Source organism: Paramisgurnus dabryanus, chromosome 11 (genome assembly GCF_030506205.2).
Source record: "Paramisgurnus dabryanus chromosome 11, PD_genome_1.1, whole genome shotgun sequence".
Classification (NCBI taxonomy): Eukaryota; Metazoa; Chordata; class Actinopteri; order Cypriniformes; family Cobitidae; genus Paramisgurnus; species Paramisgurnus dabryanus.
Window position 1 is genome coordinate 22,468,533 of NC_133347.1, and position 17,243 is coordinate 22,485,775.

At 38.2% G+C, this 17,243-nt stretch overlaps 1 protein-coding gene across 1 annotated transcript; it reads right to left on the minus strand.

Moving 5' to 3' along the window:
* Positions 1 to 7,647: 7,647 nt before the first annotated feature.
* LOC135741474 (uncharacterized) lies at positions 7,648 to 15,699 on the minus strand. The gene is made up of 3 exons (XM_073816249.1): positions 13,787 to 15,699; positions 13,287 to 13,689; positions 7,648 to 10,403 (listed from the first exon to the last, which is right to left on the minus strand). Exons 1-3 carry the CDS (start codon positions 13,949 to 13,951, stop codon positions 8,869 to 8,871), a joined length of 2,103 nt encoding a protein of 700 aa, XP_073672350.1. The 5' UTR covers positions 13,952 to 15,699; the 3' UTR covers positions 7,648 to 8,868.
* Between the last annotated feature and the right edge of the window lie 1,544 nt (positions 15,700 to 17,243).

Here is a 17,243-nt window from a genome sequence, read left to right on the forward strand (position 1 = left end):
CATAAAGAAGTGAGTTACAATAATCTAGTTGAGATGTGACAAAGGCATGTATTATTGTTTCAGCATCCTCCTGACTATGTGAGGATCGAATGTGAGATATATTACCAATGGTGGCTGGTGACTGCACTTCCAAGGAGCACAAATTCAAAATATGTGTTCGGAGTGTCATGTGTGTTGCTCTTGAATATGTATTTGTTGCGTCATGTGAACCATGTGCATCACGTGTTTTGTCAAAATAAGTGCCTGTTTCACACGCGCCAAAATGATAAAAGAGACGCTCACGTTCACAAAATACATGCAAGACACTCCCTTAACAGTAAACTCTGATTACGCATGAGATTATGTGAGTATCTGGCAAACGCAAGCGTCTTTTTTATCATAAACCCTTTAGACGCGTCTGCAGCAGACAGTTATTTTGACAAAACACGTGATGCACATAGGTTTACTCAACGCGCCGAAAACTAATTTTGAAATGACAAACCACACACATGACGGGCTACATACGTGTTGTGACAAACTTCGCATTGTGTGCCCTCGAAAAAAGAAGTCACCGGCCAGCACTGTATATTACCTAGGTAAAAAAAGCTGCCGTAAAAAACACTTTACTAAAATGGTCATTAAATGAAAGACTTGAATCAATGAGAACACCAAGATTGCAAACAGTCATAGAGGGCATTATCAAGTCCCCATCCAAATGTATTCGTTGAATCTAAAAACCACAAATTTAGAGCCAATCAATATAACCTCAGTTTTATCCAAGTTCAATTTAAGGAAATTACCCTCAAGCCAATGCTTGAGTTCCTTGATACAGATTGTTAATGTAGGTGGTGGAAACACTGAGGTGGGAGATATGCTAAAATAAATCTGAAAGTCATCAAGCAGGGCAGTGAAAGTTAAACCCATAACGTTTGATAATTTGTCCAATTGGTAGCATATAAATTGTGAAGAGAAGAGGGCCCAAAACAGAGCCTTGAGGTACACCAGAACTGATAGATTTGGTGGATGACTTATGCTTTTGGTATACAACAAATTGCTGCCTCCCTGATAAGTAAGAGGAAAACCAGTCATAGGCTGTGCCAGAAATCCCAATTGCTGTAAGCCGTGACAGGAGTATCTGGTGACTTACAGTGTCAAAGTAGTAAAGCTAATAGAACTAGATGTTTCAATCCCTTAAGTTGGAAACTCTTGACAGTAGCAGTCGGTGTTGAGTGGTAAAGAGAAGGATAAGGTATGTCACTGGGGTCATCAGGTGGGCACCCTGCTTCATCGACGTTTCGTTGATTAAAGCCCACAACGTCTCCAGAAGGCTCAACAGTGTACCCAGTGCTGGACTGGTAATCTGGCATCCCGGGCAAATGCCCGGTGGGCCGACGTCCTTGGGGGCCGGTGAATATAATATGATATTTTTTTATTGGCCAACGACCGGCCCATAAAGCAGGGACAGCGGCCCATTGGTTCATTTTCCATACTGACACTGGGCTGGTCCAATCATCTCTTAACAAGCTACACCTCTCTGTTTCTTGTGTCAGATGGACAGAGCGATGATCTGACGCAAGAAACAGAGAGCGAGTATCATACAGACGTATCATACATCTGACACTATTTTTGTCTGACCAGCCCATAACACTCGTACATCGCGCAACGCAGCCCGTTGCTTTCTTTCTTTGTTTTAATGTAATTCATTAATGGCGCAAAAAGGCGCGGTGGCAATGTACTGCATTTAAAAAAAAGTTAGCGTAAGATGTTTTTTTTTTCCGGACAGACCGGCCCAGGAGACACCTAATCAGCAGCCCATTGTTTCTTTTTTATTTGACATTTGGCTAGCCCAATCACAACTTTTAGGGCATTTTATGAAGCATCCAGAGTTAGTGTGCGTCTGTCAAAATAAGAGACGACTGAGAACCGAGTGGACGTGTGGTAAGCAGAACTGCATCTAAACACTGTTGTTAGATATCCTCTTGATAAAACGCAGTCAAAAACACAAGTGCTAGACCACTGGCTGTTTGCAAATTGACAGTGATTACACTGCAATAAAATACAGTGTGGGCAAAATTATTAGGTAGCTACATTAAACTTTTGATCACAGTTTTTATCAAACATATTTACTTATTCCAAACCAAATTAATCTTAATAACTACCATTCATTTTGTAAATAAAGCATTTATAAGTAATACATTATTGTTAATGATGTCTGGCTGGAGAAAAAACACCTTATATTCAAGTGTGCAGAATTATTTGGCACATTTTCTTTTACATTTAAAAATGAGCTAAAAAATGTTTATTACATACACTGGAAATTCATTATTTAATGTCCATAAGAAAGATGCCATGCATGGAAATTGCAAAATTGAGGTTTGACCATTATACAAGAAATCCTGATTTGGGCAGCAAGGGCATAAAATAGGATGAAAGGAAAAGATATACAAAATTAATGTTGGGTATTAAAATTATTGTGTTTTGGAATCGGTAAAAGGTGTTCAGAAAAAAGTGATCAAAACATTCTGCACACACTTTAATGGGACTCGTGGCTCAGAGAAGACTGCGACTTCATTGTAACATTTATCAGGTGCCAGTGTTATCATAAGGTGTTCAGAATGGTTAGTTTAAACATTGTGCACTACCTGGCTAACACTATTATTTTTAAAACCTGCAAAGCCTTTTACAGCGCTTACATTTTTGTAATGTCACGTGTCAGCTCTTATACTTTCCTACTTAATCATTATATGGAGTTGGTAGTCAAGGTTGCACAAAGATTTGTGATCCTATGTAGTGGGCCGGTCTGGGCCAAAATGCCAGAGCTAATTTTTTGTCCCAGTCCAGCCCTGAGTGTACGCAGCGTCCCAGGTACACCCCCCTCCATGCCATACCCTCCATATCCCTGATGGACTCTTCATGGCAGGGGTGTCCTTCTACCTGAGTCGGGCCTATGCCTGATAGCATACCATCTGTCTCTACCTTACTGCCCAGTTGGGGTCTTTACGCTTGATCCCAAGCCCATTACTACTTTTTTCAGCACCGCTTGACATGGACCTGATGGCCTGTTGGAGAGAGCGACCCTTGACCCCTACTTTTTTAGTAAGCTGGTGGTAGATGTGGCAACAAATCCCCTGCATCCAACCTCAACTGGAAAGATTTTAGTCTTCCATCCATTCTGAAATGCTTCAGCTGCCAGGTCGTAATATTTGTTCTTTTTTCTCTCATAAGTCTCTTCAACTCCATCTTCCCATGGTACTGTTAATCCTACAACATATGCCAGCTTTTTTGTTGGAGACCAAAGGACCATGTCTGGACGGAGTGTTGTAGCCACTATTTCTGGGGGAAACACAAGCTTCTTGTTAAGGTCCACTTCCAATTTCCAATCCCACGCTGACTGCAGGATACTTGCCTTCTTTGGAGTTATACTAGGCTCTTGATGTTGGCCAGCTGATACGAACTTTATAAAGTTAACCTGTCCTGCCTCTGTTTGTGGGAGATTGTTTATGGTGGTTTGCTTTTCTTCCAGTATTGATGCCAGTTCTCTGAGTACTTGGTTATGCCACCAAGTATAGCTCCCTTGGGTAAGACTTGTAGTACACCCTGATAGTATGTGCCTTAGGGATGCAGGTACATGACACAGGGAACAGGCAGGATCTTCTCCATACCACTCTTTCAGATTTTGTGGGGAGGGTAGCAGATCATATGTGGCTCTAATTATAAAACTCAGCCATGCTCCCTCCATCTGCCAGATGTCAAGCCAACTGAGCTTTTTCTTCTACAGACCCTCCCAGTTGGTCCATCTCCCCTGCTTGGCCATTGAGACAGCTTTGGCATGTCGCTCTTCCTCTTCCTGTCTCCTAACTTCTTGTACCACTAGGTGTCTTTTTTGTGTTGACGTTGCCTTATGCCACAGAGGAGTTTTTGGGATGAATCCAAACCCTGCTCTCCCATGCTGTACTTGTCCAACCACGTCTCTGAGGTGAAGTGCAGACTTTGCACTCTGAACAGCATCTGAAGGAGTCCACTTCCTTCCCGCTACCACACTGGGAGCTGCTGATCGAATGACTGCATCCTCGGATTCAGTTAGGGTCATTACAAGCCTTGCTTTAGTGCATTTGAACTCTTCCACAAGCCCTGTGATTGGTAATTCCAACTTGCCATGTGCATAAAGTCCTACAGAACTTAAGCACCGTGGAATTCCAAGCCACTGCTTCAACTGTGTACTTACCATCCTTTCTAATTTTTCAACCTTTGAGATGGGGATCTCTTACACAGTTAATGGCCACAAGAGTCTTGGTAGTATGCCAAACTGAAAGCACCATACCTTGAGTTTACCTGGCAACAGGGTCTTCTTGATGCGCTCCATGTACATGCTGGTATCATTTTTTTAGTTGTTCAAACTGCTCAGTATCTGTGAGCTTTGCATCATACGATCTTCCCCAGCTGCGTCATTACACGTCAAATAAATTAAATTTTCAAAATGCAGCTAAACATTTTTTTAAATAATTTAGTTAATTTTCATTAAAATAAATTGAAATATAACTAGTGATCAAAGACAAAATATTAGTGCTCCGATTGATTGGTCGCATATCATAATTGCCGATAATTGCTTTGGGAAGTTTGATTAGCAAACTAAAGAGGCAGATCTAGAAAAGCCAATTAGATGACGCAAAACTTGAGCGATTATTTTTTAACACCACAAACCTCATCAGACATTTAAAGGGACACTCATGCTCATTTCCAGCTCGCCTAGAGATAAACATTTGATTTTTACAGTTTTGGAATTCATTCAGCTGATCCTGGGTCTGGCGGTACCATGTTTAGCATAGCTTAGCACAGGGGTGTCAAACTCATTTAAGGCTGATTTTTTAAAACCCAAGTGTGCTGATAATTGTGTTAAAATGAACTAAACAAACAAATTAATTTGCAAGAAAACTAGTGGAACACACAGCTCTGTGAAAACTACATTTCATAAGTCACACTCATACTTTTACACACACAAATTTACATCTGTACAAAACCCACTGGCCTTAGGTGGAAAAGCCTTAATTTTACATCCTTTGCATGGAACTTTGCAAAATAAAATTATACCTGTAAGATTAAAAATATAGGAATTTATTACTTGGTCACAACTTGTCACAACCCCCTGTGCTGATAGTGATCAAAGACTATTGTCACAGCTGTTTGTTCAATACAGTGGGGGTTAAAGGTGATCTTCTGATTGCTCAATTTGAATGTATCAAGTTAGGTTTAGTCACATGGTCAAGGGATAGAGTGTATAGGTCAAGGTTTTATGAGCTCTGGGCTTTTGCATTTTGCATTGGCCATTTCCATTTCCCTTTTCTTCTTTACCTGAGCTCTGGGGTTCCAGTTCTCAAGTGTGAATCTCTTTCTTCTAAGCTTTCTTTCTTTCCATTTCAATTGTAACTTTAAGTCAGAACTGTTATTAAACCTTTTCATTTACAAATTTGTTGTTTAGTTTTGATTTAGTGGTAACACTTAAACGCTCCATATTGCAATACAATATATTCGTACTCTAGCAACGCTCTCAGACATATTGTGTCAGAAACCCGGGAACGATTGCAGTTTTGTTCCCCTTCCGAAACCTGAGATCCCTTACATACCTTAATGCTAAAATTATTTATAAACCATTCACTTTTCTTTGGAATATATTTGTAATGAGAACAGTCATTTAGAAAATGCTAGATGTGTCACGATAATCCGTGACATGTTTTGCATTTGTTCCGATTGTTGTCACCTGGACATTCATTGACTGATTACTTAACTCATCACACCTGTATGTCATTTAGTCTGTCTATTAAAAGCCCTTGTTTGTGTAATGTTTACTGCCGGATCATTGTCGCTATTCCATGTCTGTTCCTTGTATTGAGTGTTCCTGTTTTATTTATCTGTCCGTTTTGCTCCTTGTGTTTTGATTCATATTTTGTAAATAAATGTTATATTTTTATGAACTCTGCACTTGCGTCCTAACTCTTGTTAACCGTTCGTGACAAGATGGGGCAGTGGCCCAAACCAAAAAGGGCACTAAGGGGGGGTGGTACTATTATTATGGTTTTAATCAAGTATTTTAAATATGATGTTATATTACTAGAATCAAATTAGGCAAGAGATTATAATGGGAAATATAATAACAAGATTTAAAGTTTGACAATCTGCTAAATATTCAATATGGTTTACCTGCTGGCTTGCTTGAGCTTTGAATCCATGTTTGCAATGTTGAACTGCCTTTAGCAGCCTCCCTTTTCGTTCTCTGTCTATATTTTTTGAAGGCATTTGTGTTTTTTGTGTTTTTGTCTACGAACTCGAGCTGAATGAGCCATCTCTACTATTTGGTTGAGCTATGTTATGCCAAAAAAATCCAATAGATGTCATTGTCAATCAGCAGCACTTGTCACAACAAATCTTCTTAGATGGATATCAGAGATAAAGAAATCACTCCTGCCATGTGAACTGTTCTTCTGTTTTGCAAGGAAAGCATATTTTTTGACATATTACACTGTAGAGGCGCCCTAACTTTACAAAATTGTTACTTTGTGCCATAAAAAAACTTTATGTTTTTAATAATTTTTCAAAAACGTGCTCAACCAAACGGTTGATTTGTCAATTAAATGTAGAAAAGCTAAGCTAATGTTTTCAGATCATCCATTTCTGCAGTCAGAATGTACTATTTACTGAGAAATATACATTTCGGATCATTCACAACTATGAATATGACGCAGCTATTGTTTCTTATTGAATATATTAAGAACATTTCTTAAGTATGTATTTTTTGCCACTTCTGGATATTTTTTTAAATAAATATAATAAATTCATATAATTAAATCATAATTACTGATTAATTTATTAATAATTAATTCTTATGTTTTATATTGTTTGAAGTATTGTTTCTAATGTTTTCTTACTCTACACACCATTGCTGGTTTTAAAAGAAATGTTAATTTATCTAAAAAAGAAAGAAAAAAATACCGTTGCACTACTACACATGACAGTGTGTTTTATTAATCATAAAAGCCTAAAATGCCATTGTATTACTATCTCTTGCCTTCTTTTATTTTAGGTTTTTAATGCAGAAAAAAACCTAAAAATATTTTAATATTTAAAATATTAATTAATAAGATTTAATATACAAAACTATTTTATTTTGATTATGTTTAAAAAAAATAGTATTATAGTTCATATTTTCTGAATTCAGTTAAGTGACATATCAACCATTTGGTAGAGGCTGATATATTAAAAAAAGATGGGATGTGTTGAAAAAAATACATTGAGTGTGTTAACTAGTGACATAAGGAGATAAGAAATGCAAAAAAAAAAATTCTAAATCCCTTTTTCTTGATGTGGCAGTTAAAGGGTTAAAGCCATCATTTTGAATTCCTAAATTACACAGGGACAAAACTCTGTTTCACACAAAACCTTACTTTTGTAAGAAGGGCATTTGACATGAAAGTAAAGTAAGACATTTGACTCAAGAAAATGAATTAAAATACTGTGAATAGAAATGTATCCGTAATTATAATAAAGACAAAATAATAATTAGAGGAGTAATGATAAGAGGTGTTAATGTCTCTCTCTCTCTCTCTCTCTCTCTCTCGTTTTTTTCTGGTGTCTGTGAATAACTGCATGAGTGAAGAATGAGACACAACAGAAAAATGGCTATATTATACACTTTATTTTCAAAAAAATAATAGTTGAATGTAAGATCCCAGTTTCTTTATTAGAATACAACCAGAAAATACAGGACATGTGTATGTAGTATTAAAAACAGTATAAAAGTATAAGCTGAAGTGTCAAGTATTAAGGGTAAACTCTCCTTCCACTTGAGCAATAGCAGGCAGCTGCAGGATCTCTTAAACATAAATAAAATTAAATACTAATTTTTAATTCTTATCGAATGACTTCAGGACTTCAGTCTCCTCAAAAAAGCTCAAGATGTGTTTCGTGCCAAGGGAGGTCACACTAAATACTGACTGATGCAATGTGTCGCTCCATCACAGGCACAAGAAACACCTGAAGTTCCTGTGAGCAGTGCAGCGTCATCACAGCCGTACACAACCAGAGATGTGTCCGCTACCTTACCTCTGAAAGAGGAAATCTGTAAGTTGAATTTTTCATTTCAGTTTCGAGGGGTGCTATCAATTCTTTTCTTTCTCTCAAAACTTTTCTTAAAAATCTTCACGTTTAGAATTTCTGCCATTGTTTTTATTCTTGCTTATCAGGTAACAACCATCCTGAGTTTTCTCAGTCCCAAACTCGGAAGCTCTGTGTCACGCCTTCACAGGCACAAGAAACACCTGAAGTGCCTATGAGCCCAATTTAGAACTCTGCCAAAAGACTGCGGACCTGGCAACGCTGGTGAAAGGAGATAATATCATCTTTACTGCCTTATCAATACAAGCCCGAATCTGATCTAGAAAATGCAGATGACCAAGCTGATTTATCAAGTTTGCCAGCGTGACTTGAGAAGAACATAGTAGTGGCTAGAGAACTTTGCACATTCTTTGAGAATGTTGTATGTATAAAAACATGTGACCTACTATTAGCTTCCGATTATGGTGCAATCTTGATACTTATATTACTAGAACTTAGCACAACCTTCACCACAACAGATCATACAACCCTACTTGATAGACTATAAAATTGCGTCGGCATTAGGGGTTATGTGTTAGCCTAGTTTAGGTCTCATTTAACTGACCACTATCACTTCAATTACATAAATAAAAACTCTCAGGTTAAATATGGTGTACCACAGGGATCACATCTAGGCCCCATCCTCTTCTTGTAATACAGTTATAAAGTAGTTAGCTTGTCCGGAACCGGGCACACACACATTCAATTTTTTTTGTAAGACTTTAACATTATAGTGAACGGCCTCTACGCCAATAGGATTTTATTTCCTATCTTGTCCTCTGTTCCCAGAGGACATTGAGACTGACAGACCCAGTTCCAGTTGCTGTGATGCTCGTCCCACCACTGATCTACTTGCGTCCCATCATCAAAACTCTTCCCACAAACACTACAGTTATAAGGTTTTACTACTGTATGAACTCTCTGATGAGTTCTCAGGTTATCTTGTCGAGAAAACGTCTTATCACACTGAGAGCACTTGTAAGGTTTATCACCTGTATGAATTCTCTGATGTTTCACTAAAGTATCATTTCGACTGAAACTCTTCCCACAAACATTACAGTGATAAGGTTGTTCTACCGTATGAAATCTCTGATGGGTTCTCAGGCCATCTTGTCGAGCAAACGTCATATCACACTGAGAGCATTTGTAAGGTTTATCACCTGTATGAATTCTCTGGTGTTTCACTAAAGTATCATTTCGACTGAAACTCTTCCCACAAACATTACAGTGATAAGGTTTCTCTCCAGTGTGAACTCTCTGATGAACTCTGAAATGAGATTGATCAGAAAAGTTTTTTCCACAGTGTGAGCAGACGTAAGGTTTTTCTCCTGTGTGAACTCTCAGATGAACTCTGAAATGAGATCGATCAGAAAAGTTTTTTCCACAGTGTGAGCAGACGTAAGGTTTTTCTCCTGTATGAACTCTCTGATGGGTTCTCAGGCCATCTTGTTGAGCAAACGTCTTCTCACAATGAGGACATTTGTAAGGTTTTTCACCTGTATGAGTTCTTTGGTGTGACACCAAGTTAAAACGTTGATAAAAACTCTTCCCACAAACACTACAGTGATGAGGTTTCTCTCCTGTATGAACTCTCTCATGGGCTTTTAAGTTACTTGACTGAGTAAATGTCTTATCACACCAAGAGCATTTATAAGGTTTTTCTCCAGTGTGAACTCTCTGATGGGTTCTCAGGCCAGCTTGTTGAGCAAATGTCTTCCCACAATGGGGACATCTGTAATTTTTTTCACCAGTATGAATTCTCTGGTGTGACACTAAGTTGAAACGTTGATTAAAGCTCTTCCCACAAACACTACAGTGATGAGGTTTCTCTCCAGTGTGAACTCTCTCATGGCGTATCAGAAGATATTTCAGATGGAAATGTTTATCACATTGTGAACATTGATACAGTTTCTCTTTAGAGTGAATATTCGGGTGTGGTTGTGATGAACGTGAATCCCTCGTTTTTTCAGATTCGCTGCACTTGTACGCTTTTTCTCCGGTGTGAATTTTCTTATTAACATCAAGATTATATTTGGTTCTGAAGTAATTGCCACATTCAGTGCAACAGAAAGGCTTTTCATCATTGTGTGTCCTCATGTGGCCTTTAAGCTGAGATAAGTAGACAAAATTCTTCCCACAATGCTCACAGTGAACCTGCTGCTGCTGCTTCTTCTCTGTGTGCTTTTCAGAATAAAGTTTCTTCTCTTGAGTTTGTGCTGTCAGTCGCTCTTTTGATGTTGAGGACCTTTCTCCATCAGAACATGAATCACTCTTCTCATCTGAAAGAAAGATACAATTAAATTCTCTTTTCACTCTTATGCATAAAGAAGGATGAATTGATTCTGTATCTTTTTCTATATTCACACCGAGACAGAAGACAGCTGTCAGCCCTGTTATTACAGCCAAGTCATAACACGTCAAATAATATAAAATAAAAAGATGTATGCTGCTAAACATAAAAAAATATTGTTAATATTTTGTTAGAATAAATATATTATACATTTCCTATTACACCAGTGATTACAGCTTTGGCGCATCCAGTCACTCTTTCTTTTATATGAATATGTGTAATTAAATCCTTATATAATCAATTAATTCTTGTCATTTAAGCATTTATGATTTACTTGGGTGATATGACTTGCTTTTCCTACAGTATAGTATTTTACTAGCCTGACGTTGTCATACTCAAAATTCTAGACAGAATTTGAGTCTGATACCGCTCCATTGGGCTGTGATAACGGGGCGTTTCAACCAAACCAGGACAAAAATACCTCTGCACTCAATTGGATAGACCTACAACCAATTAGAGCAACCGAGTGTGTGACATATGTTGAAATGGCGTCTGTCCTTTTGCAGCCTGAACTGCTAGTTATTTCGCTACAATGAGACTAACATTATGATTGCACTAAGTCGGAGTTAGCGAATGTACATCAACACCTACTATGTTTACAACATTTCATTCATATCACCACATTGTGAATTATTTACTAAGTCATACAGTCAGACTATCTCTTACCATTTGTAAATTAGCCTGATAGGGAACACTGCCGTACATGGCACACCCCCCATTGGAAGTGAGGCTGCATAAACTTCATTGTAACTTTAAAGAATCTTGAAAATATATGGTTATGCAGCACATTGATTGAAAGCTTAGACTCTCAGGATTTCATAAAGCCCACACACAAAGCATAAGATGATTTATAGCAGTCATAAAACTGTAATCTAGTTGTTGTTAGTTACCTTCAGTTTGTTTCCTTACCTTCAAATTCTTCCCTTTATCCACTTCAGTGAAATTGTTTCATAAATCCCCAAGGAAATTAAATATCCAAGCTGAAACCAAAACTATTTGTTTGCCTCACAATCTCGTTTCTGACTGAATTACGATATAAAAAATGTAAACAATAGTTTACTTACTGGAAACTGCATACCTGAGTGTCAAAGTATATGGGAGCTGTACCACTTTTAATTTGGGTATGTCATTTAGACAAAAAACATGGAGTTTCAGCCATTTTATAAGAGGTTAAATGAACTTCATCCATGGGCTTCTGAAAATGAGCTGACAATGACAGCAAGTTATATCCACGTTGTCGTGCACGCCGAGTTGCAATCACATAGTAGGGACTAGGGCTGCACGATAAATCGCATGTGTTTGTCACGCGCATCTCGTCAGTAATGCCGGTTCCTTGATTAGTATTAAATCGCCATCAGCTGTTTTCAGATGGAGCAGCTTTAACTACACAGAGCCGTAGTTCACTGACAATCGGGGCAATTTCGCATTAATTATCGCAGACGTATCGCCTGCGATATGTATGGGATATGGCCCAGCTTGTCAGGGACCTACGGCTAGGTGCAGTTAATGTCGGGCCATCTGAAAGCAGCTGATGGCGATTTAATACTAATCAAGGAACCGACATTACTGACGAGATGCGCATGACAAACACATGCGATTTATTGTGCAGCCCTAGTAGGGACGGCAAAACCATCTTTCCGATCAATAAATGCCTTGATTGCGTTTCTGTTCCTCTTTTAAAATCAATGTGCTGTCGATATCTTCTAGAACAGACTCGATGGCAGAATCTTCACATCTCAATTCTCCAGCCGCAGCCGTCTTTGTTGGTAACTGATTCAACACAAGTGCTCTTTGGTGACGTGGTTGATTACGTTACTGTTGATCATCTGTCCATCATCGTATAAAGCCTGGCTGACAATTTGATTGGTTTGACCAGTTTTGGGTCGAGCATAGTTGCGCCACAATGGAGCGATACCAGACCGTGAAACCTAAAATGCTGTGGGCGAGGCTAAGTTCCGCAGGCACCCAGGCTAGAATTTTACCAATTTTCAATTATATCTCTTAATTTGAGCTTTTAATTAGGGCTACTTGACACATTGCATTCATAATCGTGGATGAAATGCATGCCATGATGAATGCAATATTTTCCCGCTTTTCAGTAAACTATGGCTGTTTCTCAATTCTAAGAATGCAAAGAACGGACTTGCGTTCTTGTGGAGACTGGTCTTGCCAGGCGACCTTGGAAGAACGAACTCAGAGGGTCCCGAGAACACAGAACACACTTGTGAGAATTGAGATGTGTGCGATCTTCCTGATGGTCACGTGACCTCCTCAGATTTCAACGCGCAAGTCCGCACTCGATGCATCATCGATATCAAGAACTCATCCGGGTATTTTCACGCGTCCTCTGTACTTGAGTTCTTGAGAAGTGGAATTGAACTTCGACTGTTAATGATGACGTAGACCGAGGACACAAGATCGCTGAAGAACGCATATTGAGAAACAGCCTATGGCTCTGTGTAGTAAATGCCACTCCATCTGAAAGCAGCTGATGGCGATTTATTACTAATCAAGGAACCGGCTTTACTGACGAGATTCGCAAAACAATCACATGGAATTAATCGTGCAACCCTACTTTTAATATAACAATTATTACTTTTTTAACTCATATATTCAACTTTTTTTTGATTTTAAGACTTTTTATCTCATCATTAAGATTTAATATGTCATCATTTTGACTTTATATCTCATAAATATGATTTACCAGAGCATGGTTTTTGCTTATATGGCGGAAATATGCTTCCATATGGATATTTTTTACAAAAATTGTAAAAAACTAAATAAAAATACAACAATAATTGTGGAGACATACCTGGCAGAAAAAAGTCCTCTTCCTCTTCAACAGGTTCTGTTTTTATCTCCATCTTCAGGTTCCTGCAGTCCACCAGTTTGACTGAACACATCTTCAGTGAGGTCTGCAGGATCTGCTGCTGTTCTCCAGCGTTACAGGCAGAATCCAGAGACTCTGTGGAGGTTTGATCAGTAGATTCCTCATCCTTTAAACCCTGAATACTGTCACACACTGCAGTGTCCTGAGCCTCTGTGGGCTTTGACTCAGTATAACAGAGTAAAGTGAGACTGAACTTTGAGTCCTGTGTGTGTCTGGATTTCTCTTCAGAGAGTTTGTCCAGCAGTAACTGTGGTAAGCTTTGATCCTGACATTCTGTGGAGATCCCGTCAGTCACATACACTGAAGATTCACAACAAACCACATCCTGACAACACAACAAACAAGAGAGTAAAATTATAAATGATTTAATGTTGTCAAACAGACAGAGTGTTTCAGGTAAAGGATGTTTAAGCTGTACAAACCTCTCTCTTCACTTCTTCATCTCCTCTTGACCTCAACTTTGCCTCCAGTAACGCCACCTCTTTCTTCAACTGAGAGATTTCTGTGATGAAATCATCAATATCCAGCATGGACAGATCAGTTCCTACTGATTTACAGCACATCACATCCATCTCATTTCTCATCATCGATATACACTAAAATACTCAGCGACAAGACTCTGTGTACACTCAATAAAACACTCAGGAAAAACAATGAGGATACAGAAACATATCACACGCGAGCTCGGTTCTGGCTAGAGGAAATACAGCTACGGATAATTCTCGCGAGATTTTGGGTTTAGGGTTAAGTTTGTGGTTATGATTCGGTATGATTAGCATATAAACAGCGCTCCCGCGCGAGATTTTGGCCACAGCTGTATCCCTTCTAGCCACAACCGGTGAACGCTTTTTTCTTTCTTTCTTTGGTGGGTTTATCGGTGGATTAAAGAGCTGCAGCGTGCCCCCTAGTGTGCAGGAGAGAGAAGAACATTCATTTATCTGTTTTTTCTTCATGGTGGTAATAAAGCCTGTTAACATGCTGAATTATGGTATATTTATAATGCAATGCTAATTGACATTTAGCCTTAAGCTCTGTTCAGAATACCACAAAAAGAGTATATTTTCTGTCTCATTTTGTCATCCGAAGCCACGCCTGCTAAAAAACAACATCAAACCAGCATGGACCAGCATGGGAATAATGCTGTCTATGCTGGTTTGATGCTGGTTTAGCTGGTGGTCACCAGAATACCAGCACACACACAAGTCAAGTACGGTCATTTAATTGTTTTATTTTTTATGGTTGTGGTGCAGTTGAGTCCTGTCAAGGCAAGTTATTTTAAAGATCTACTTGTATCTTTCTCCAGTTGTTACATTTCCAGTTCCAACTTTTTTATATGTAAAAGGCAGCACTTCAATGTCTTTATGTTGTCTGCATTCTTCAGGAACAGAAAGTGTAATTATTTTATGGTAATGTATGATCTTAGCATTTTGTTTTAAGTATGAGTGTCCTGCAAACAATAATTGCTGGGAAATTCACACAATGAGCACCTCACCACATAAGTAGGGCTTCAGACTTATAATGTGCTTATACCTCCTTTCTTAAACTGATCCTTACCCTATAACCATTAATTCAACTTTATATATCAACACTTTAAGAATCAACCAGTGGTTTAAAATCTCTCATACTCCCAGGGTTTAACATGATGAATTGTGGATCTATAAAGCACACATAATTTGCCATCACTATAAAATAGAAATGTTTCGTGTAAGATGTCATGTAGTAGTGATTGGTCAAGAATAAGTTTAACACATCAACCTTTTACACAGTCATTCCTTGTACTGTAGATCAGGGGTTTTCAAACTTTTTGTGTGTGTGGACCACTATTTGTAATCAAGAATTTTCGCGGACCACCTTATATTACTAATAATATTTTATAATAATAAAATATGTCCACACAAAGTCCTGAATTAATCTGCACATCTAAATAGTCTTACTAGGACTAAAACTATAACTGGTCATTACATCAGTACAACAGGTTTCTTAACCTTATATCATAATTATTTATATACATATTCTTAGTGTTGGGAAAGTTCACTTTCTACATGAACTAGTTTAGTTCACAGTTCACAAATTTTAAAATGAACTAGTTCAGTTCATAGTTCATATTTGAAAATGTTAAACTAGGTCACAGTTCCAAAAATGAACTAATTTATAGTTATTTTTTTCCCATATTATTTTTTTTAAATGATTGCCATTATAGCCCATATAGAACCACCACAGACAGCAATTATTTGATCAGTTTTAACACTGAAGCTAAATGCGTCAGATTCCATCTTTATGTCCAACTTTAAATCCTTATCCAACCAGGGTTTACATTAGCATTGACTGTCTTTTAATTTTAGTATTTGCTTACACATACCTTAAAGGTGCTCTAAGCGAATTGAAGCGTTTTAGACCATAAAACATTTTTTGTTACATACCGGAAACATCTCCTCACTATCTGCTTGCTGCCTGTCCGCTGATCAAACTGTAAAAAACCGCGATCTCTGTAGATAGCCCAGGCTTCACAAACGGCAATATCAACAAATGGCCAAACCTAGCCAGCACAAAACAAAACAAAGTATTCCAGCCAATAAACGGCAAGAAGGATTTGGGGGTGGGGGTTGGGCGCGTTCATGAAAGCACGGAAGGGAGGGGGAGGGGGAGGAGTTAGCTACGCTCTGTCTGTTTGAAAACAGTTCAAACATCAACAGGAAGTGACGTCGCACATTATTCGCTTAGAGCGCCTTTAAGAAGGCTAGTCGGGTGGGGGTCGCACCCCGGGTGAGCGCTGCGAGGCATTGCGTGTATGACAACTCGCAGGTATTGCACACCACACGTGCACGTTAAATAGCGTGAGCTTAGTCAAAGTCTATTTCAAGATCCGGAATATGCGTTAGCAGCCTATGTTAATCGTTAATGATTTAGGATAAATATGATGTTATTTAATGTTAAACTATTTGAGTTGCGCGGCAGGAATTTCAACAGCGTCTGTGTTGTTTTGATGACGTATGCAGCGTGACTGGTGAACACCGAGTGGTGGCGGTGTTGCCAGATTGGGTGTTTTTTCCGCTACACATTAACGCCTGTTTACAGTGTGTTTTATTCGGGTTTTACAGTGTTTTATCGGCCTGGAAGAATATACAAATCTGGCACCCTATTGAACCACGTTAAACAGAGAGCGTGCCGTTCACAGGCACCAGAATGAATGAGTTCACAGTAACGTTTATTAGGCAGCAGTACACGTTCGCCCAAAATATGAACGAGTTTGTATATTAAAATATACATATTCTTATTTTGCCTTTTCACGGACCACCTGCAGTACCCTCACGGACCACTAGTGGTCCGCGGACCACAGTTTGGGAATGGCCGCTGTAGATAACGTGAATTCAGATTCTGTCAGCCACCATTCTCTACGTGACATCTTGAGGGAAACGGTTGATCTTTTCTCAGTGCCAGTCAACTTCAGTCATCTTTGGCAACTAACATCATGAAATTAGACATTTCTAACAGTTGATTATGCTTAAATGCTTTTGTAGACTACTACTACTATTATTAACAATATATTTATGTTTTATTTTCACCTTTTTTTTTGTTTAATTTTTTGTCTACTCAAGTTTTTTAAAGTACTTTTTTAAAAATCATTCCTCAGCTAAATATATATTATATCGGAAAGTAAAGCAGTATGCCTTGTTGTAGGTTTAAAATGTATACATGGTATACATAACTTACAGATTGTCTTTTTAAAATCTGTGTTATGTTTAAAAAGTATGGAAGGTATTTTTGGACTTTTTAAAAAATTATTAATTAAATTATAAAATAAAAAATGTAAATCGCAAAATGTCTCAAATTTGAAAATGAAATGCTAAAAAATTAAAACATTATATTAAATTATTTCAT